Genomic DNA, 23,826 nt, shown 5'->3' with positions numbered 1-23,826 from the left:
GGGGGTGCGGGTCACGAGGCAGGGGTGGAAGGGAGTGCAGGTCTCGAGGCAGGGCTTGAGGGAGTGCTGGTCAAGAGGCAGGGGTGGAGGGAATGCAGGTCCTGAGGCAGGGGTGGAAGGGGTGCAGGTCCCGAGGCAAGGGTGGAGGGGGTGCGGGTCCTGAGGCAGGGGTGGAAGGGGTGCAGGTCCTGAGGCAGGTGTGGAAGGGGTGCAGGTCCCGAGGCAAGGGTGGAGGGGATACGGGTCCTGAGGCAGAGGTGGAGGGGGGGCAGGTCCTGAGGCAGGGGTGGAAGGGGTGCAGGTCCCGAGGCAGGGGGGGGGGGGAGGCGGGCCACGGGGCGGGGGGGGGGGGGGTGCGGGTCGGGAGGCGGGGGTGGGGGGTGCTGGTCACTCCCTGCTCACCCCCATCCACGCTGCCCAGCTCTGAGCCTGGGAGGCTGACTGCCATAGAACGCAGCATTCAAGATCCAGGGCTTCCAGTTGCACTTGGCCAAAAGGGCTCACTAGCAGGAGACCAGAGGGCAGGAGGAGGGAGGGGCGGGGTATTTAGTCCCCTCTCTCTCCCTGCTTCAGTGACATGCCTGGGCAGTGGCTGTGGCTTGCTATGACTGCCATCACAGAGCTTCTGTGACACTTTCTTCACCTTACCTGCAGCCCGAGGAGCAGGAGCAGCTCCTCTCTGCTGCCAGGCTCTGGGTGCCTCAGCAGCCCCCGCTGCTCCCTTAACCCTGTCCATTGCTCAACAAACAGCCCCTGCTTTCAAGGCTCTCTTTGAACCACTGAGGGTGAGCTCTGCTTCCTGCCAGCTCCCCAGCTGACATGAAAAGGAACATGTTCTGGGTCACCACACATACAGGGTCAGAAGACAGGGAGCAAACTTGAGCCAGAGAGATGAGCGCAGAACCATCAGGCCACATGGGCCAGGCATGGACCCTCACCAGGAGGCCAGGCTGAGGAGACACAGTCTGGAAAAGGTGAGCGTCAGCATGGGGACAGTGACACAAGCTCAGAAATGGAGGGGACCCTGCTCTGCTGCAAAAGGCCCATGCTTACAAGGTATTGGGGTACTGATTGTGTGGTAACCTTGGAAAATTCAGGAAGGCCACATGAGGTTTTTATGAGGAACCAGAGAGGTCTGGTTAGCATTGGGGCAGGGGCAGGGGTTGGAAGGGTCAGAGTAGAAAGAGCCTAGACCATAGGAAACAGCAGATCTGAGTTCAAAGACCCACAATGATTGGTGCTTGGAGCTCTGTGACTTTAGAAATGTCACAGAAGCAAGTGACAAATCTGAGCCTCAGTTTCTTCATCTGCAAAATGAGGAGAATAATAAATAGATCCCGTCTCACAGAGCTATTCTGAGAACTAGGAAGATAAAAGTAAAAATGTCCAAGGCAGAGGAGGACACAGGCTCCACAATGACAAGGATTTTGGTTCAAAGTCAGACAGCCGGGGTTCCCTGGGACAGTGACCCATACCCACACCAAAAGTCCCACTCCAAATCTGGACTGGCTCCATACCACTAAGGAACCAATGGAGGGATCACTCCTAAAGACAATTTAACTTGCAAGCTGCTGTTTGATACTCTTCAGAAATTAACTTTCCAGACTGCAATTCCTCAAACGACTCCTAACCCTCCACTACTAGCTGCAGATTCCTCAACACAGAACTGGGGCCAGGCTGTGTGATAAGTACTTTAACGCTGTATCTCAATTACTCTTCTTAACCTTAGAGGTGGTGCTATGACAACCCCTTTTTCCAGGCAAGGAGGCTGAAGCACTCTCAGTGCTGGGAAGAAGCAGGACCAGAGGCCACCCAGAGACCACCCACCTCCTCCAGAGCAAGCACTCCTTGCCCCTTTCCCTAGGTGAGGAACAATCACAAGGGGAAAAGGCCATGGGCACAGCTGCAGCTAGGCCATGGCCCCCAGCCCCATGGGCAGAGAGAGGGGGTCTGGGGCAGGAATGAGAAAGGAGGGGAGGGAGGGTACATGAGAGAGAAGTGAGTGCTGTATGCGTGCCTGGTGCACAGGAGATAACACAGCATTCAAATCTGGAAGCACAAACTCCCACAAGACCTTCACTTTCTGTAATTCCCCAAAATGTATGGGTTTGTTTATTTCACCAAGAAGTATGTATTCCTCCTACAGACTACAAAACAATATATACAACTTACTTCTGTAACCCAAAGAAATAATCATCACAGGCTTGCCCTGACAATATCAAAAGTGGATGTTTATCACAATACTATTTATAAAGGTGAGAGACCAGAACGGTGGCCAGCATCAACCAAGGGACTCAAAGAACTTCAGTTACAATCAGATAATATTATGCAGTCATTTAAAAAGCAAGCCTAAGTAGACATTTAACAAAGGGGGAAGCACTAAGAGAATGCTAAGTGTGTTTGTGGGGACAGATTACAACAGAACCACAACTCTGTTTACAACTATGTCAAGGCTGGTGGCTCATTCCTGTAATCCCAACACTTTTAGAGGCCGAGGCAGGCAGATCACTTGAGGTCAGGCGTTCAAGACCACCCTGGTTAACATGGTGACACCCCATCTCTACTAAAAATATAAAAATTAGCCAGGCATGGTGGCGCGTGCCTATAATCCCTTACTGTGGAGTCTGAGACAAGAAAATCGCTTGAACCTGGGAGGCGGAGGTTGCAGTGAGCCAAGATCGAGCCACTGCAATCCAGCCTGAGTGACAGAGCCAGACTCCATCTCAAAAAAAAAAAAAAAAAAAAAAACCTGCATCAAAGCTGGGCATGGTGGTGCACACCTGTGGTCCCAGCTACTCGGAAGGCTGAGGTGGGAGGATTGTTTGAGCCCAGGAGTTCAAAGCTGCAGTAAGCTATGATGGCACCACTACACTCCACCCTGAGTGACAGAGCAAAATCTCATCCCTAAAAAAAGTTTAATTAAAAAAAAAAAAAAAGTTTTTTTAAATGCATCAATGTGTGTGCCATTTTTACGTTCAAAGGACATGAATGAAGTCACACTTTATTCACATTTTAGTGTGCTGGTTATCCTCGGGCTGGGGGAAACACATTCTGTTCCCATAAGCTACACCGGAGGGTCTCCAGACCTTCCTGAAAGACACTTTCAAACCCGCTTCTAGAGGGTCAGAAAATCGTGCAGGACAGAGGTCAGGCACTAGCGGGAGGCCCTGGTCCCGCAGCAGGTCTATGCTATTTGAAGTCGTAAAACAGGTCAATGGTGGCCCAGTGTGAGGGGCTGCCTGGCTCACGGTCAAGGCCAGGGCCTGGCCTATCACACACCAAGGCGTTTCATCTTCTCCCCAAGAAGATCTACTCAGTGGGCAGGGGTCCCTGTCCCTGCTGGACAAAGGAAGGCACTCAAGGCTCAGACGGCAAAATAAGTGACGGTCCTGAGCAATCAGGCGGAATATTCGGTCGACAGGCAAACTCATCAAGTCCTACCCTCGCCAGGCCCCAGAGCCCTGGCTTAAGGGAGGGCCGGGCCTGGCATTTATCAAGATTTATCAAGTTCAGTAAATACAGGCCCCCACCCCACCCCCATCTCCCATCTCTCTCCCACGCCAGACCCTTCTCCAAGCCCCACTCCTAGGCCATTAGCTCAGTCCCAAAGGCATCCTTACCCATCCCGGCTGCCGATGATCCTGTCAAAACACTGTAAATAACTTATTTCTACTTGGCAGGGCCTGCAGCAAAAAGACTGCCTGGGCAGGGAAGGGAGTGAGCCAAGGTCTGCCTCCAAGCCAGAAAACCCACACCCTCCTGCCCAGGGACCCCCTGATCCCCCACCCACCTGAGATGGCAGAGACACACAGTGGAGGCCAAACTCCTGCCCAGTGAGACAGGGATGTGAGCTTCACAAGACCCCTCGAGTCATCTCAGGAGCAAGAAAACCAGTGAGCTTCCCACTCCCCACAGCCCCACAGAGCACACTAAGCCCTGTCCCTGACCTCAGGCTACCCACGCCTCCCCTAGGAGGACCTGAGTTTTAGAAGGCCTTCTCACCTGCCCTCCCCTCATCTCAATCATCCATCTCGTCACCATCTGGTAGATGGGCCTCAGAGAAGTTGTGCCGCTGCCCAGGGCTGCACACAGCTATGGAGGGATGGAGCTGGAACTAGGGAGGGGTCACTGGACTCTCACCAGGCAGGCAGGCTTCAGAGCAGAAGAGGCACTGGCTATGCCATCACACTCCTGGAATCCAATCCCAGCTCCACAGCTTACATGCTAGGCAGTGACAAGCCCACCTGTGTGAGCCTCAGTCCTCTCACCTGGCAAGTGGGGCACTAACCCTGGCACCCAGTAGGCAAGGCACACATAGGAGTTCTCACTGCTGCTGGCTGGGCTGCTCAAAGAAGCCCAGCCCAGAGACCAAACACACTTTGGAACTTTTATGTGCGCATTCTAGAGCTCTGAAGCAATCCTACTAGGTGCTTACTGCCCAGACACCAGGGCTGGTGACCTTTTAAAAAAAAAATTGACCGGGCACGGTGGCTTATGCCTGTAATCCCAGCACTTTGGGAGGCTGAGGCGGGTGGATCACGAGGTCAGGAGATCGAGACCATCCTGGCTAGCATGGTGAAACCCCGTCTCTACCAAAAATACAAAAAATTAGCTGGGTCTGGTGGCGGGCGCCTGTAATCCCAGCTACTCGGAAGGCTGAGGCAGGAGAATGGTGTGAATCCGGGAGGCGGAGCTTGCAGTGAGCTGAGATCGCACCACTGTACTCCAGCCTGGGCGACAGAGCAAGACTCCGTCACAAAAAAAAAAAAAAGAAAAGAAAAGAAAAATTAAAATTTTTGTAGAGATGGGGTCTCACTATGTTGCCGAGGCTGGTCTTGAACTTTAGGCTTCAAGCAATTCTCCTGCCTTGGCCTCTCAAAGTGTTGGGACTATAGGCATAGGCCATCACGGCTGGCTGCTGGTGGCCTTCCTGCAGAGAATCCAGCTCTAAATGTTCCCCCAGGACACCTGATCAAAGCCCCCTCTCAGACCTCGGTATCCCATTCCCATCGGAACCCTGGGAGCCTCCCCAGGCAGCTTCTGTAGAAGTGCTGAGTGAGCCGCACGCACCACCGCCAAGTTTCTGGGACACAGCTGCAGGGCCGGGCACCAGCAAGCTGGGATCTCCTTATAGGGTATACTCTAAAGCCATTGCATGAAGCTCAAAAAGAGAAAGATTCAGATTGACAGTCGAGCTGGAAAACAGGCCTATGGAAGGAGAACTAGACACCAGGGCAACCAGGTCCCTGAAAGGGCTGTCTCTGCCCACCATTTGTACAGAACATCAGAGAACCTGAGGCAAAGACGGGAGCCACTGTGCTTCCCAGGGGAGTTCTTGCGCTGGGGGTGGATCAAGCGGAAGGAGACAGAGCCAAGTTACAACTCTGGATTTACACAGCTTTTGGAAAAGCCATGATGCGTGTGCGGGGAATCCCTGGGACCTCCCCTGCCAATAATGAGCTAGCACGGGAGGGGGGGTCATGGGGCTAGGGTCAGGGGTTGGTGCTCCTCGGGGGTGATGCCTTCACCCCATCATGGCTAGACCCGGGGAGATCCAGAAAGAAGGAAAACGTAAATCAGCCCATGCCCCCAAATGCACCCCAGCCAGAGCAAAATGTGCTCTAACCCCAGGGGGCAAGTAGGAGCTCACTCACTCACAGCAGGAGAATCATCCCTGGTCAGCCCTGCTTTAGCCAAACCAAACAGACATAACTTATGCTACAGACATTTCTGACTTTTTTACTCATGATAATAAATCAAACAGAAGAGATCCTTTCATTTTGGCTCATCTGCCCATCGCATCCTTTAAATACACAACATACCTCATTCAGACTCACATTTCCTTGGGCCACTGATGATGACAGTGAAGGTGGTGGAGGTGGCACCAGTAAATAATCACAAACAGCTCCTTCTGAGGACAGCAGCCATCCTTAGCAAGGAGCTGGTCTCAAGTTTCGAGGCCAGAATGGCACAACAGAGAAAGCGGGTCCTGCTGACACACACTGACTAAGGCTCTACTCTGGTAAACTGTGTGGCTTTTTCCATAACAGAAAGCTTTAAAAATAATGAATAAGCCCTCTAGAACCCCACTGCCTGGGTTCCTATCCCAGCTCCTGCACTTAATAAGCATGCAACTTTGGGCAAGCTACTTCATCTTTCTTTGTTTTCATTTCCTTGTTCATAACAGGTGATGACAATAGTAAATGCCTAACAATAAATTATAAGGAACACACAAATTAATATATGTAAATACAACCAAGGCTGGCACAAAGTGTGTGCTCAATCGGAGTTGGCCTTCTCTATCACAAGGCAGTGTACAGGACTGGTGGCCACACCTCCGTCCTTATAGAAGTACTGGCTGCAGTCTGACGCTCGCTGCCTTGTAAAGCCCTGGTCCCCCAGCCTCCCACTTCTTGCACAGAGCCAGGCATGGGAGACACCATGGTAAACAACCAAATCACTGGCCTGTACGCACTGCCAGTGGGACTGCAAAGAGATATAAACAGGCTACAAGCCATTTGGCACCACCACCCTGTAAGATCTCAATGCCCTAAACTCCATGAAGTCACTTCTAGACGGCAACCCAATGAAACAGCCTGAGATGTGACTTAGGTCCCCAAAGATTTAGGTCCAGAGACACCCAGGGCAGCACTGTTAGTAACAGCAAACCAGAAACAACCTAGAACTCGAGACTCTGGAGCAGAGAAATGGTTCAGATGCTGGGACATAGGGTTGGTGGGAAGCTGGTGCAGCCACTCTAACAGCAATTTCCAAGGTGTTTAAATGGCACAGGCAAATGCTCAACCATTCCCCCGACGAGGGGCACAGAAAAGCCCAACCTGAATGCATATCATAGAGAAAAAAGAGCATATTTTATGTAAAAATTGCTTTAATGATTATCTCTGGGTTTTCATTTGTAAGCCTATCTTGACTTCCCAAGATTTCCACAAGTACATATTACTTAATGAGCAAAAGAATAATCTAGAATTATTTTTAGCAAACACAGACCCTCAAAGGCCTGCCACATCCTGTGTAGCACAACAGCTCAGTCTTTAATTCACTCTCCCAGTAGACACAGCACACATCAGGGCCAGACCATGCGCTCCTCGGAGACCAGCAAGTCCCAGCTTGTCAGGAGGACACACCAACAGGCAGCTCAGCTTGGTGTGTGTGCATGTGTGCGCGTGCGTGTGTGTGTGGGTGTGTGTAGAGCGGGGCAGAGGCGTCTGCTGGGAAAGCAGGGGAGGTGTCACTGCCAAGGTGACATTTAGCAGCTTTTTTTTTTTTTTTTTTTTGAGACAGAGTCTTGCTCTGTCGCCCAGGCTGGAGTGCAGTGGCACAATCTCAGCTCACTGCAAGCTCCGCCTCCTGGGTCCATGCCATTCTCCTGCCTCAGCCTCCCGAGTAGCTGAGACTACAGGCGCCCACCACCATGCCCAGCTAATTTTTTGTATTTTTAGTACAGACAGGGTTTCACCGTGTTAGCCAGGATGGTCTCGATCTCCTGACCTCGTGTTCCGCCTGCCTCGGCCTCCCATAGCGCTGGGACTGCAGGCGTGAGCCACTGTGCCCGGCTGACAGTTAGCAGTTCTAAAAGCATGAATAGAAATATGAGAGCAGGGAAGGGGCTGAAGAGGGAGATGCCAGCTCCTTACTCAACCGAAATACTCAGGGACACTTCCTGGTCTTTAGAACTGACCTGAAGCAATGCATCTCCATTCCTGGCTTTGACTATGATGGTGCTGCTTCTGGCTGGGCATGGAGCACGGTCCAGGGCCCTCAGGTCAAGACCCTCCTCCTCAGAGTCTCGGCCCTGCACCAGGCCAAACGGGAACTGACTGCTGAGGAGTCCAGGGTTTGTGTCCAAGTTTCTCCATCGGCGCCCAGATTCCCTAGAATCACACTCCGAGTAGCAATGCTATGGATACCTTCACCCCAGAATGCCAAGACAGTCAGCTACTTTAAGAGCAGAGTCTTGCTTCTGGCCCTTTCTAACCCCCATTCCATCCCTTCCTCTTTCCCCTGTGTTCTTCATTCCATCTCTTTTCTTTGCTTTTACGTAAAATGCTTATCTGGCACGCTCCACTGAGGCCACGGAATTCTTGACATTTGACGGCCAAGCAAGGGTGGAAGGTACCAGGGAGATCCAGTCCCAACCCTGCGTGATGTGGTGAGGAAGGCCTGGGGTTCTGGAAGCCAGCCTGCAAAAAGGCACCCAGGCACCCTGGAGCACAGAGAGCCCCACCTGCCCTGGCAGAGCTCTGTTGTCTTGACATGGTTTGTGGCAACACTTTTTTTTTTTTAAAGGATTTGCTCAAGTTGACTCGGTGCATCAAAGGCTGGGGAAAGAACCGCCCCAGAACTGAACGCCACAGCCTTCGGAAGCCACGCAGGACTGCAACACGATGACAGCTGCTATTTCTAACAGCACACCTAAAAAGCTCAGGAACCAAAATAAAACGGATAGAAATGAAACCACCCAGAGTATGTTGACAGTACTCAAAGCAACTCATGAGCATTTCCCCACACTGTCTTCCCAAATGTGATTTTTTTTTAATGGCCACATTGCAGAACTGCTATGAGCAGACCCTGATTTACATAACCGTTCCCCCCACCTCACGTATCATCGTTATTAAAAAACACTATGGGGATCATGCTTTCACCTAAGTTTGTATTATTTGTTATCTACATAGCCTAAGCAAATGGTAAATGTCGGAGAATGAAAATAATTTTCAATGTTTAGGGGAAAAAAAGAAAAATACCTCATTTCAAATTAAAAAAAAAACCATAAAATCTATCTTTTAAAAAATGAATGAGTAAGCTGGAATCCACAATAGTTAGAAACCCAGAAGTGATACAGAGGGGGGGCAAAAAAAAAAAAAAAACAACTATATTCTCCACCCTGAAACAACGTATCTTTCTCAGCAGCCCAGTTTCATCTGTAGCTGCATTTTCCCCACTCAAATGCCACCATTGTTCACAACAACAGATGAGTAAAAATCAGTTAATATTCCTTCAGCATCTCTTAGGTGTCTTTAATCCTATGCGCTGTCATCCCTTTTAAGAGGAAGAAAAAGATCCACAGCCAGGAAACAGTCTCAGAAACTCAAACCCGGGTCTCTGGATCCCACAGGGAGGTGAGGCACAGCTAAGAGCAATCTGTGTCCATTACTTGCCTCAAATGACCACATGGAAACACTGTGTGCAGAGCCAGCCCCCCAAGCCCATCCGGTCCTCCTTGGAGGTGCTGGGGTCTGGGGAGAGGTCAGAGTCAGGCTCACGTGAATTTCAGAAAGCCACTGCCCAAGATAGGGGTGGACTGCATGATGCCATGGGCTGTCCCAGCTCCAGAGATGTTAGAACCTTCCAATAAAGGCCACAGCAATCGTTATTCCCAAAGCCCCTTATGCTTGGCTCCAGAGCACACGGCAGAGAAAACTGACAGAAGGAAGAATGTTCACAGGTGTCCACCCCTACCTATGCCCCAGTGACCTGGAAATAAAATCCATCAAGAGCACCGGGGCCTGCCAGCTGGGGTACGCTGGAGAGTATGGGTGGCAGAGGGAACCCTGCTGTGGAGTGATCATTTGACACTGTGTTCTGCATATCTTTTAAAAAAATGTTGGTACCATGTGAAAATATAACCTAAATAACAAGTACATTTTTAATGTTGAGATGGAGAATTTAGCACCTGTAATCCTTCTGGAGATGCATACTATGCAACCACATGAGTCCCCTCTGGCTCTGAATTCAGAGAGCAGCTACCGACACAGGCCTCTGCTGCCTGTGCTCAGCACACCTATCAGAAAGCGCCAGTGCTGGCATGGGCTTTCCCTCCCTGGTGGCTGCTCCTCCTGCACCCCCATGCCCAGGCTCTCCGGCCAGAAACAAGGGAGGAGTCTGGGGACTGATCCTCCCCCTCACCTCCCACATCTACCCAGGTACCACACCCTGCCATCTGTCTCCTGCTGCCCTCTGTCACTGCAGGAGCCCCAGAAGAGCACATCACCCCTCACTAGGCTGCAGCCACAGCCCCTCTCAGAAAACTCTGCTCTCTGGCTTTCCAGTGCAGCCCTGTCTAACCACCCTCCATGTACCCTCCCCACAGCTCTTCCCCCATAGCCTCCAGTTGGAGCACCCAGCTTTCACCTGCAGAAGCCCCTCCATGCCCCCGACACAGCACCCCATGAACAACTCACCTGGCATCGCTACTCTCTCCAGCCTGGTCTCTCACTAGCCCCCTCAAGCCTGGGGCTGCGACCTTTCCAAGCTATTGTCAGCCAAAGGACCCCCTTCCCCAGCTGCTCTCTGTGTGTGGGCCCCCGCCGTGCTCCCTGTCTGTAAGGCCGTTCTAACACCTCGCCTCCTGCCAGCCCCTGTGCCTGGTTTATTCCATGTCAGGAGGTATGGCCTCCATCCTCTGATGGCCCAATCCTCCTACATGCCCAACCCTCCATCCCCACCGATCCCCCACAGCTCAGACAGGCCTGCCCTGCCCCTGGGCTTGGGCATCCCCATGACTTCCCTGCCAGTGGGCATCCCCATGGTTCCTTCGCCTCCGGAGGCCCAGCACCCAGTTCTGCCTCGGCCCCAGGCACATGGACCTTCCCTTGGGGTCTTAATGTCTCTTTCTTGGTGGTTTGATGGTCACCCACCCAACCTCCTCCCCAGAAAGTCTGGTGCAGGAAGGGGTAAAAATACATACACAAAGGTCACCAGCATGCCAGCCAGCACCAGCTGCAGAGAAAACACGGACAGAAAGGTGTATGCTCACCGTTCACTCATTTGCAAGCTGGGGGAACTTACTTTCTTCCTTGCCTGCTTGAGAAACAGCCACTGCACCCAAGACTGGGTTTCATAGTGTCTGAATTCTCAAGGAATTTGGATGGAGGACAGTGAATCTATAACCAGTTACTATACTTCTCACGCTTACAGCTTGCTCATTTGCATTTTCAAGTCAAACCCCGAGCCCTCTCATACCATCAGTCACCTTCTCCCCTGATCTTTTACAATAACTGGGGAAAGGCAGCCCGGAGAACAGGCCAGGGCAGGGGTCAGGCTGCAAAACATACTTTCCTAAGAAGGCCCAGGCTGGAGGGGGCCCGGCAGCAGGTAGGTCTTTCTTTCAGGGTCTTCCTCCACCAAATTCAGGACTATTCCAGAAAGAGGCAGTGAGTCCCTGGATGGGAGACTGCTCCTCCTGAGCCTTCCCCACAGACTGGATTAGAGTAGAAGATGCCCCGAGGTGACAGCACCCAGCAAGACTGACGCAGGCTTCTGCCCAGCCCACAGGAGAGCCCCAGCCCCACTCCCCAGACCACAGACGACCCACGGGATATTTTCTCCAACACAGGCTCACTGTGTACAGGGGAAGCAATCATAGTGCTGTGCTTGGCACTTGGTCATTTTAGCAACTAGGTGTTTTAGAAGGAAGCACAAGGACCTAGGGAGTGGGTCGAGCCCCGTCAGGCCTTGCCTCTCAGATACGATCTGTTGGGTAGATGAGCTCATTACCACTAACCAGACTCTTCTTCCAGGGAGCCTTCCTGACTTACCAGGCTGCGTGAGGGCCCTCCTCTGTGCCTGTCTGGTGTCCCTGCCCACCTTGGTCACTGTCCACAGACATCACAGAGAGTTGAAGGGGCCTGGCTTGGGCCTGTGTGTGCCCCTAGCACCTGGGGCCCATCCACAGCAGGTGTCTGGGAAACTGTTTCATGCTACTGTGTCCCATCTGCATGGCCTGGCTATGAGGGGCCCTCAGCTCAGCACTCAGTGAAACCAACTCAACACTGAAATGGTGGAGTCAGGGTGGCCCGTGCATCCAGCATTCCCATTACCATACCACAGAGCAGGGGGCTGAGGAAACAGGCACTTGCCACCATCACTGTCACGACAAGTAGCCTCTCAGGACAGGAGGTGGAGGGCATCTGGTCCCACAACCCTTACTATGTTCTCCCCTTGTCCCACAGCCCAACTCCCTGCTCTCAACACAAAGCAGGACAACCTCTCCTTCTAAGCGGCCTGGGTCCTGGCTCCCCTGCAACTTCCTCTCCTGCCTGAGCAGCCCTGAGCAGATAGCACTGTGTCTTTCATGATCATCATCACGTGGCCTAACAGACCAGGTCTGCAGACAAGTCCACTGCCAAGCAAGTCTCGGCGAGCGGTTCTGGATCTCAGGGGACGCACAGGCCCCAGCGTCAGGCCAGTCCAGCCCAGCCCCAACAGGGCCTCTGGACGGCCTGAGAGCAAAGCCTGGTGCTATGCCTCTCTGAGGAGGTACGTGCCTCAGGCCTGGTTCTGAGAAGTAAACAGGGTAATGTTCTGAAGCAGTGGCCTTCAAACCAAACCCCCACAAAATAAACGTTTAAAACCAAGTATTTATTTGCACATTTTTAAGTTGATATGAAAATTTTCTCATAAGTCTAAATACTTGTAGAGGATGTGATTTCCAACCTACTGTAAATATTAACATTTTAAAATAAAACTGTTAATGTTTCTCTTTTAAATGGATCCAATGGTATCTAAATACCATGGTGATTTGAGATTCACCATCATCCATTTTTAAATTACATAATCAAGCTCTTCTGTAACTGTTGGAAATTTAACAGTGTTCCTTTTTCCTCCACAAACTCTGATCTCCCTCAGAGATGTTTATACATCACAGTGTATTTTATGCTTGAAAGCTTTATACTGATTATCCTATTATACTACAGGGCCAAAAAATGCAAAAATCAATGTTTTAATTTTTTTTTAACTTCCTGTGACCATAAAGTTCTGTCAAAAGTGTTCTCCTGGACCGCATTATTCTAATAATTACTATAACTATACAACTGATCAATAAGACAGAAAGATATTGCAAAACTGTATAAGAAATAACCTTTAAAAATAAACCTTATTAGGCCAGGCGCAGTGGCTCACGCCTGTAATCCCAGCACTTTGGGAGGCTGAGGTAGGCGGATCACCTGAGGTCAGTAGTTCAAGACCAGCCTGGTCAACATGGTGAAACCCCATCTCTACCAAACAAACAAACAAACAAATTAGCTGGGCGTGGTGGCAGGTGCCTGTAACCTCAGCTACTTGGGAGGCTGAGGCAGGAGAATCACTTGAACCTGGGAGGCAGAGGTTGCAATGGGCCAAGATCATGCCTCTGCACTCCAGCCTGGGCAACAAGAGTGAGACTCCATTTCAAAATAAATAAATAAATAAAATTTAATAAATAAATCTTATTAAAAATACATCTCTACAAAGAATGGGAATTTTTTGAAAAATTATTTCATGAATGCTCAGATGAATATTGCCTATTGCTAGAACCAAACAGTGTTTATCAATTTCATCTCCGTTTTCTAATTTTTACAGATATGAGGGCAGAAACCACTTACTCAAATGTAAAAAATGGAATGGAAAGAGATTTACCATAGCAAATTCTTTGGATTCCTTTATAATTATATGCCAAGAATTACAGTAATCTAGTAATCTGTTATCAAAAATCTTTTTTTTTTTTTTTTTTTTTTTTTTTAGACAGTGTCTTACTTTGTCACCCAGCCTGAAGTGCACTGGCACGATCTCGGTTCACTGCAGCCTCGACCTCCTGGGTTCAAGTGATCCTCCCACCTCAGCCCCCAAGCAGCTGGGATGACAGGCATACACCACCACACCCGACTAATCTTTTGCATTTGTGGTTGGTGGAGAGCTCTCAGATGAGGTTTTGCCATGTTGCTCAGGTGGGTCTCAAACTCCTGAGCTCAAGCAATCCACCCACCTCAGCCACCCAAAACAGAAGTTATTCTTAATGTGCTATCAGCTGAGGACACCATCAGGTCCTCTTTGAATTTTGCTGCAAGCAAGGAACTGGAAATACCTCCCTGGCCCCAGGATGACAATGACTGTTCGCTGTACTTGACTACTGGGAGGGTTTTATGCCCTGAGGTCTCACACCTCGGTCAGGTCTGCCTGTGGATAGAGTGTACAGTTCTCCTGCAGACAGCCAGCTTCCAGTGTGCCAGGCCCAGTGCCAATTACTTCACACAAATTAACTCAGTTCTCACAACGGTGCCAAGGGACCAGCACCATGATTATCCCCATTTTACAGATGAGCAGAAAGGCACTGCATCGTTAGGCAACTGGCCCAAGGTCACACAGGCAGGAATCTGACCGCAGGCTGCCCTGCACCTCACAGCGTGCACACTCTTCTGCAGAGTCGGGAGAAGGAACGAGCTAAACAGGCACAGGGATAGCAGGGAAGGAGGGCTCCTGAGCTCCTCAGCCTTAGGCACAGGCACAAGAGGACACTGAGATCTGCAAAATCCACTTTCTTAAATATGCCCCCACACCCACCTCGGGAAGGTTACACACAAATGTTTCCTTAAAGTAAACCCACAATGCCTGGTACACTGGAGTCCTCAATAAAAGGACTGTTACTGTTGCCATTAAATAACAGGAAGAGAAACAACTCCCATGACCAAGCGACCTCCCTCCGGTCACCAGCGTTTTGCAGTCTTGAGTCCTGATTCTTGGCCCCAACATCCTTTTTTTTAGATAGCAGCCAAAGTCCAAGTAATAAGAGGAATGGAAGCATTTAGTAAATGGAGAACCAATGAACATGCAGAGGAGACCATACGGCAGAAAACCAGGGGCCACAGGCTTTTGAGACAGACAGACCTGTACTCAAATCCCAACTCCACCACTGCCGGCTGAAATCCCCAAGAGAAGGCACAACATTCTGAGCCTCAGTTTCCCCAACTCTAAAGGGTTCTTAACACCACACCATCCCTGGGTGGCTGCAGAGAACAGGAAACGCCCCTCAGGGACCAGACATAGGACACAAGAAGATGGCTGGCAGCAAGGGACACACATCCTCTTCAGTCACCAGCACCTGAACCCAGAGGACGGCAAACAGCCCCAGCTCCCAGGGCCCAGCAGCCTGGAGATCCTGTGCACAGAGGCCCAGCTGATTCTGAAAAGCCTCTCATTTTTGCAGAGTCTTTCTCAATGCCTTAAAATCTAAAAGTTCTCCAAACACAGGGATGCCAGGAGGAGGTGAACAGAGAGGTATCATGGTAGGTTTTATTTTTAGATGCTGGAGTGGAAAGTGTCCAGTCTGGCTTCGTTCTGGTGCCGTCACCACTTCCTCCCCCAAGCCACCACTGAAATGAACAGCATACATGTCTAGAAAGATTTTGCAATGCTTCTTCTGCCTCGGACATTCTGACACAATGGCTCCAGTCTCCTGTTCCTCCCACAGACCGAGCGGATTAAAGATTTTAGTCTAAATCTTCCCAGAACGCCATACAAATGAAACTCGCCGACCCCTGTCCATCTCTCATCCTGTCCTCGAGCGGTGGGGGTGACACCCGCTGTGTGACAGTTTGAGGTCGCATGTGAACAGGATCAGGCATGGGGGAAGGCTGTCTTGCCCTCTCAGGCAGTGTGTTTGCTGGGGAGCGCCTGAACTCACTTCCTCTGAAAATGGCTTCCACAGCAGTTCCCCCAAGTGGCTGGGTAGAACCACAGGGCAAGCCGGGGCCTTCCTGAGCACAGTGAGCCCCAGCTGTCAGTCTCAGGCTTACTGTGGGTAAAGTAGCATCTGTAAAGGATCCGTGGATTTCCAAGTGAACCACTATGGAGGGATAAAACGGAAATGGGAGCCACCATATCCTAGAGCTGCAGTGGTGAGAGACCATCTAACCCCGCGATGAGACGTACAACCACATCGCCTCTTTCCACACCTGTACCCCTGGCAGGCACTGCAGATCAACCCGTTCCTACCCACTCACAGATTTAGGATCCTCCAGGCCACCAAAACCAATCAATCAGAAATGGTCCCTGAACACACACCCCTAACCCATTCCCGAATTCCAATATCCCTCACTTGATGATGGAGAAATTCAAGCCCACAGAAAAATTCAGTGCACGTTGGGCACGGTGGCTCATGCCTGAAATCCCAGCACTTTGGGAGGCCGAGGTGGGCAGATCACCTGAGGTCAGGAGGTCAAGATCAGCCTGAGCAACATGGTGAAACCCCATCCCTACTAAAAATACAAAAACTAGCTGGGTGTGGTGGCGCGCGTCTATAATCCCAGCTACTCAGGAGGCTGAGGCGCGAGAATCGTTTGAACCCAGGAGGCAGAGGTTGCAGTGAGCTGAGATAGCCCCACTGCACTCCAGCCTCCACTCCAGAGCGAGACACCGTCCCAAAAAAAAAAACCAGAAAATAAAAAAGAAAAATCTAGTGTATATCATGCAATTCTGCAGAGCCAAGAAGAGCCTGGACAAAAACCTAGAGCTGCTGAGAGGCTTCCAGAAACTACCTCCTCACCCCAAAACAAATCTCACCCTTCCAGTGATAAGTTCAACAAACTACCAGCAGGGAGGTAAGGAGGATCCTTTACCAGCCCCACCCGTCAACCAGCCCCAGTCTGGTCCCAGGAGCAGGGGAAACCTGGGGCCTGCGATGCTAAACCTGCAGGAATGGGGACGCCGCTCTCCTATGGCCACTGAGGGAAGGCCTGGAGCTAAAGTTAACAGGGGTGGGCTAGAAGAGCTCCCCAGCGGGCTTTTTGAAAGCCCCTTAGATATTCTAGCAGGGGCCAGCACCTCTTCTGCCCTGATCTAGTCCCCAGCTTGGGTTCCCCTCTCTGCAGCTACAGGCAGATGAGGCCCATATGGCAAGGAGATGGGATGCCAGCCCAGCTGCACAGGCCACAGAGTCACCCTCAACGGGGACAGCGAGGGGAACACAGGACATGGCCAGGTCACCATCAGGTTTACCAAGTACCCATTAGGCACCAGGTACAGCCTTTAGTGCAAATAACACAGCCTGCCCCTCACACAGAGTCTGAGAGTATTTTGATGTTTCCTTCCTCCCCTTCCATCCATCCTTCCCTCTTCTCTCCATCCATCCTTCTATCCTTCCTCCCCCTCCACCTTTCCTTCCTTCTCCCTCCATCTTTCCACCTTTCCCCTCCCTCCAAGATCCTTCCCTCCCCCTCCATCCATTCTTCCTTCTTCTTCCATCCATCTTTCTTTTTCTAGTTAATGAGCACCTGACCCAAGTCCACCCAGGGTGAGGCTACACAAAGCACAAAGACACAAAGACAACTGAATGTCTAGCTGGGTGCCTACTGCCCCCTCACCCTTCCCACACCCACCCCAACCTGACCACTGCCACGCACACGCCCCTCAGCACTCCCAAACCAACCCTCTCCCCACTGACAAAGCCACAGCAACCCTCCAAACCCGAGAAGCCCCAGTCGGAGTCTTCCCAGCCCAGGGCAGAAACCACATCAAATCCACAGGGGTGCTAAAAACAAGCTGCACGTGAAGAAGAAAGAAAGCTGTGTCTGACGCTGGAGGAGAGATGGAGAGGTGGGCGCCAAGGGCCCCCCTACCCAAAGAACCACAAGGATGCGTGTACTCACCTGCACAACTTCTATCCCTCGCTTCCTGTAGAGAAAAACAAAGAAAACAAGCGTTACTCCAGCAGGCTGGACACGTCCTTTCTGAAGGTTCCCAACAGCTGGCTGAGGGCAGGACCATGAGGGGGTTTCAGGAGGGAGCCGGCAGCTGCGCCTCTCCTGCCACTGTCCCAGAACGGCCATGTCTTCCACTCCCAGCCACTCCTCACACCATCTTCCCGCTGAGAGGGGTGGCTCTGCAGAGGGACTTGCTAGAGTCCTCCGGAAGCCCCACAGCAGCCACCTCCCTCTACTCCTGTGCCAGGCCTCTGTCAGCCGAGCTCCAGCCTGGTCGTCCCAAGGCCCCTGCCACCGAATTTACCACCGTCCCCCACCACCTGCCGTCCCTGCTGAGCTCAATCCCTACGACTCCCCCTGTCCTCCCCATCAGGCCTCACCCCAGGACCTGCCACAGCCAGTCATGTCCCAACCCATCCACTGCCACACACGGGAAGCCCACACAGTCCTGCCCACTGCCTTCCCAATGCCCCACTGACGCCTGCCCCAGCCTCACCAACAGCCCCCAAGCTGCACTCACGTCCCCCACATCCTCGCCCTTCACACGCAGTCCCGCGGCCACCACATAACCTGACTCTTGCCAGCCAATGTTAAGAGCCTCATGGCCTGGGTTGGGGTTTGCCCAGAATACATAAAGGCTTTCTGTTGACTCCCACCGTTCCCTTCCCCACCCATTTCTTTTTGTTTTGAGACAGAGTCTCACTCTGTTGCCAGGCTGGAGTGCCATGGTGTGATCTCAGCTCACTGCAACCTCCACCTCCCGGGTTCAAGCGATTCTCCTGCCTCAGCCTCCCGAGTAGCTGGGACTACAGGCGCCTGCCATGATGCCCGGCTAATTTTTGCATTTTTAGTAGACATGGGGTTTCACCATATTGGCCAGGCTGGTCTCGAACTCCTGACCTTGTGATCCACCCACCTCAGCTTCCCAAAGTGCTGGGATTACAGGCATAAGCCACCATGCCCAGCCTCCCCTACCCCACATTTCTTACTGTGAGCCCAGAAGTACCCACCTGTGCAGCTCTGGCACACAGGGCTTTCTCCTCCCTGGCCCTGGTGCCCACCTCACATCCCAGCCTTGAGGATTCCGCTCAGCATAGCCTCTCCAAGACGCCTCCCCACCTGGAAGAACTTAAGGCAACCACTGTCTTGGCCCTTTGTTCTGGGGTATTGATTGCTATGAGCCAGGGATGAGTGCTGGTGTAGGGCCACCAGGACCTGCAGGACTGAAGCGCCCAAAACAGCATGCTGTGCACATTGTGCCGGGAAGAAAGGCCTCCAGCGCTGCGGCCAGGCAAGGTCAGGAATCTGTGGTTTACTCACCCAAGCTCCTTGGAGCAGGGACTATGCCAAACTTTAAAGCTATGTATACCCGTGCCCAGCTATGATGCCCCCCTGGCACACAGACACTCCTCAACAGCTGCTGGCAGATGCAGGTGTAAATGCGTAACAATTTAGCTTAGCTCCTGGGCCCAGCACTCGGAGGGTACAACAAATGCAACCTCCACAGTCTGGGCCCTTGAGAGGCTCAAGGTCTTAGGGAGGAGATGGGCAAAAGCCCCGCAGGAACCTTTGGGCACCCCTGCTGCCTTGTTTCATGGCACGGCTGAGGCGCTGCCCACTAATTCCTAAATCTGTTTGTCAGCTCATTCAGTGAGGGCTTCCTTAGCACCTTCTGATACCAAGGCACTGAGCGGAACCTCACAAAGGAGCCACTCCAAGAGACAGGAAGACAGAGGCCAAGGAGAGTTGACCAGGTCCCACTGTGGGAAGCACCCAGCCCACCTTTCTTCAAACCTCCGACACCTCAACAGAAACCTGGGCCCCAAGGAGTCCAGTTTGAGAACCATGGTTGAGGCATTCAGGGACCCTCAGCGTCTCTTAGCTTCTCTGCAGTTCCTGTAGGAATGGTGGCCAACATCCATCTGCTTCCATGATTTCATGAGGGACAGGGGAGACACACAACAGCATAGCACTGGGCCACCAAAGCCCACAGCACAGTGACAGATAGCATCAGGAGGAACCTGTGCTACACCCAACCATCAGCTCACAACCTGCACCGTTTCTGAGCACCTGTGGACACCTCAGCCCCTGCCTCATTCCCAATCATCCTGGCCCCCACCGGAGGGACGAGAAAGCTGCAGGAAGCGTCATTGACGGGAACCTGCCCCAGGACACACAGCAGAGGACCTTGAGGAGCCAGCCCAAACTCCAGCAACCCAGCTCCAGGATGGAAAACCCAAGCCCCAAATCACCCAGAGTGTGAACGGCACAATGGGAAACGCCAGGGACAGAGGAGCATAAGTGACCCACACCAGCTGGTGCAGACTTCCACTGGGCTCTGGGCCAGGACCTCGGTTTCCCTCTGAGTCAACACTGCTGGCATCCAGGTTATCTCAGCATGTGACTCTCGTCTCTTTACTGAGGTCAATTCCAATCAGTCCACATTTTACATCATCCCAGGCAGTCCTCCCTCCCTTAGTCCTAAAAAAACAGTCTCTAACTCTGAAAACAGATGGAACACATAAAATAAGAAAGTAACAAAAAAGTAATCTAGAGAAAAGATCGGCTGCAATCTTAAGTGGGGTTGAGCTCCCAGGAGCCACAGCAGTTGCTCTGTCACTCGGAGCTCCAAGATAAGGATAAACTGCAACAGTGGCAGAAAAGAGGGGGCCACCCATGTATGCTGCAAACCCCTTGAAGCTCACCACTCACCAATACCTTCTGCAGCCTCGTAAGGGTGGCACAGTGGTTGCCCCATTACCTGCGGAGCAAGCCGAGGCATGGGAGACTCGCAAAGTGCAGGAGCTGGCCCCGAGCAGGGCTCTCCCCACACCCAGGTGTTCACCAGGTGCACCACCGTGGGCAAGGGTGGCACCAAGCAGGGAGGCCTGGTCTCCAGCCTCCAGGGCCTCAGTGCAATGGAAGGACCAGGAGGTGGCAGGCAGAAAACTGCATCCCCTCTGGTGGTGGAATCCCACGCACACCACCACAGCCTCTTGGGAAAATAAAACAACCTGTCGGACTGATTTTTCATCGGGAAACTCCTGCAGAACAAAGGCACCAACAACCTTGATACCCTAAGAAGCACGTTCCTGAAGTCCCACCGTAACCAGAAAGTTCAGAAATTGAATGATGAAGCCAAAGGGGAAGAGGGAGAAGGAAGGGACATGAGGGACAATGGGAGGGAAGAGAAACCAGAGCACTGGCTGTCAAGTGACTGACTGTTCCTCCTAAAAACCGTGGATCCACAATCTCACCTCATCACCCCACAGATAGGCTCAAGTGTGCAATATGTTTCCAGTTCTGCCCTGTTAATTACCAAACTGTATGCGATAGCAAAACACTAGCAGCAAACTAAACTTCCCCAAGAGGGGACATTAACAAACCATACGCAGTCAAAGGAATAGTACGCAGCAGTAAAAAGAACACAGAAGGCCTCCAGGCACCCACAAGGAATTACCTCCAAGACGTTGCTGTGTGAAAAACGTAAGATGCAAAACCCTGTGTGCTGCAGACAACTATCTGTGTTTAGAACAACATCCGGGACAAGCACGTGTGCTTGTGTACACTTGGAGTGAACCTGAGGGTGCTACAGGAAAACGATCATGGCAGGGCCCCTGGTCAAGGACAAGGGCAGCTGGGGTGGCCGAGGGACTTCCTTTTCACTGTGTCCCCTCATACATCACTTCAATGTTGTACCAGGGGCCTATAACATGTTATCAAAAACTGGAAAATATATTTTTTAAATTGTTTCTTAAATAGATGCTTGATAAAAGCACGAAGCAATTGATCAATGGAGGACACAAGACAGAAGAGCTCAGGGTGTATCGCGGAAGTCTTCCAAATGCTGCCCCAAGAGGAGCTGAAATGAGGCCTGCAGCGGGGACCACCAGAACTCGCTACGGGTTCTAAGGCCATGGAAACAGTCCAGTACCTGGAAAACAGACTGAGGGGCGTGGGCTGCAGTGTTAACTGTGGCCATTGGGCTGGGTGATGCCAACAAAGTGCTGTGGTTTTTTCTTCCTCCTTCCCTGTGTTTTCGAGATTTTCTACAATGAACATATATGCTACCCTCAAAACTATAGGGAAGGTAACAATAAAAGTTACAATTTAATTTTTTTTTTTTTTTTTTTTTGAGACAGAGTGTGGCTCTATCGCCTAGGCTAGAGCGCAGTGGTGTCTCAGCTCACTGCAACCTCCGCCTCCTGGGTTCCTGCCTCAGCCTCCTGAGCAGCTGGGACTACAGGTGTTCACCATGACGCCGGCCAATTTTTAGTAGAGATGGGGTTTCACCATGTTGGCCAGGCTGGTCTTGAACTCCTGACCTCAAGTGATCCACTCAGCTCGGACCCCCAAAGTGCTGGGATTACAGGCATGAGCCACTGCACCTGGCCTACAATTTAATAACTTTTAAGTTTCATTAAAAACCTGCAGCTGGGCATGGTGGCTCACCCCTGTAATCCCAGCACTTTGGGAGGCTGAGGTGGGCCTTCCAAATCACCTGAGGTCAGGAGTTCGAGACCAGCCTGGCCAACATGGTAAAACCTCGTCTCTATAAGAATACAAAAATTAGCTGGGCATAGCAGCGGGCGCCTGTAATCCCAGCTACTTGGGAGGCTGAGGCAGAAGAATTGCTTTAACCCAGGAGGCGGAGGTTGCAGTGAGCCAAGATCGGGCCACTGCCCTCCAGCCTGGACAACAGAGCGAGATTCCATCTTAAAAAAAAAAAAGAAAAAAAATCCTGCACCTGCGAATAATTTTATAGGCTCTAAACTGTCATTTTCTTGATAAATATTACATTAATATATTAATATTAATAAAATAGGAATAGCTAAGTATAAACATGCTTTTCCAAAAGCTGGATTATTAATGAAGGGAGGGATCCGCTTTGCACAAGGAAGCCTCTCCCCGGAAGTCCAAGGAGCTTGACCCCTGAGGAAGTTAAAATACTCACAAAATGATGTGATGCTTTCAGGGGATGAGGCTGGCAATAAGAGAAGGCTTCAAGGAGGAGGCAGCGTTTGCCATCTGGCAGAGCAACTGAAGGGTAACTACAGACAGGTGCTGGGAAGAGTACTTATAGAGGAGTAAGGTGAGTCCTGCGCCCTCCCCAAGGGGTGTCTGGGGCTCTGGAAGCATAAAGCCCTCTCAGGGGGCGGGGGCTGAGACGCAGGACAGAGAATAAAGGTGGGGCACACCTCCGAGGCCCAGGATGTCACCTGGTGGCCCAGCCTTTACCCATGGGCCAGTGGGTCCCAAATGCCAGGGCAGATAACCTGAGAACCACCACTGGAGCGTGTCAAAAATCCTCATTCGAGGCCACCCTGAAGCCTCTGATCCAGGAGGTCTGGGGGCAGGGCCTGGGAAGAATTCAGGGTTCATCACACTCTGGGTGCTGCTCAGGAGCGGCTGGGTACGGGGACAGCTGCTTGTCCACAAGAGCGACTCCACGGGCTTCTCTGTGACCAGTGGAAGCAGGATCTGATTTGCTGGAGGCAGACATAAGACGGGTAGGGGGCAGCCCTTACAGGTCTTGGGAACAGGAGTAAAGGAAACCTAAGAACTAGAAATAGCTGTGAGGCTCACAATCTGGAAGGAGCAGACCGAGGCACTGCGCCAGGCCCAGGAGACGAGAGAACATCACAGGAAGGCAGTAGCACTCCATTGTTCAACCATGGTGGTACCAGGAAGTGATCACAAGCCCAGGACTGAGCTTCGCAGCATTCAGAGGCTTAGATGAACATAATTCGGGAGGTAGGTGGAAGGGGAAGAGGTGGGTGAGCCTGTGAGAGCAGAACATGGAACCAGATCCCTCTGTACCCTGTGCCTCTGTTTTCTTATCTGTAAAATGGGAGAATCCTAGAACTCATCCCACACAGGCTTTAAGGGAAGCAGAGTCCAGGCCTGGCACAGTACCTGGCTCACGCCAGAGATGGGGTCTTGTGATCTGTGCTCTGCCCTGCCACCTTGCCTTCCTGCCCTTACAGAACTGCGCCTCCTCTAGTCCACATGACTGGGGGCAGCACGCCCACTCCAGGGGTGGGTACGTGACCTGGCACCTCACTTAGCAGCAGAACGGGAGCAGGATCCAAGCCCCGGTCCTGGTCCTTTACCAGACGGGTCCTGGGGGACTGTCTGCAGTGCAAATGGCACTGCCTGGAAATGCTGGAGGACACCACTGCTTCCATGTGGCAAGAATCCAGATGAGCCCAAGGCCAACCAGGAGAAAGGGCCAAGAGGGCTCCAGGAGGGCAGGTTCCCTGGCCAGACCCAGCCGCGTGGGGCTCGTCCTCTCTGGAGCTTCAGCTGCAGATTTCTGCTCAAGCCAGCTAAAGCTTTCTGTCACTGGCCGCTG

At 51.9% G+C, this 23,826-nt stretch overlaps 1 protein-coding gene across 4 annotated transcripts in view; it reads right to left on the bottom strand.

Annotated features, from left to right (window-relative positions):
- ITPK1 (inositol-tetrakisphosphate 1-kinase) overlaps window positions 1–23,826 on the bottom strand; it is a 186,789-nt gene that overhangs the window by 123,637 nt on the left and 39,326 nt on the right. For all 4 annotated transcript variants that reach the window (XM_023205518.3, XM_023205514.3, XM_023205515.3 and 1 more), the window contains one exon: window positions 17,418–17,442. In XM_023205518.3, the coding sequence (XP_023061286.1) occupies window positions 17,418–17,442 (25 nt within the window). The remainder of the gene's footprint in view (window positions 1–17,417; window positions 17,443–23,826) is intronic.

Source organism: Piliocolobus tephrosceles, chromosome 6 (assembly GCF_002776525.5).
Source record: "Piliocolobus tephrosceles isolate RC106 chromosome 6, ASM277652v3, whole genome shotgun sequence".
Taxonomy (NCBI): Eukaryota; Metazoa; Chordata; class Mammalia; order Primates; family Cercopithecidae; genus Piliocolobus; species Piliocolobus tephrosceles.
This window is presented reverse-complemented; position numbering and strand designations above follow the sequence as displayed.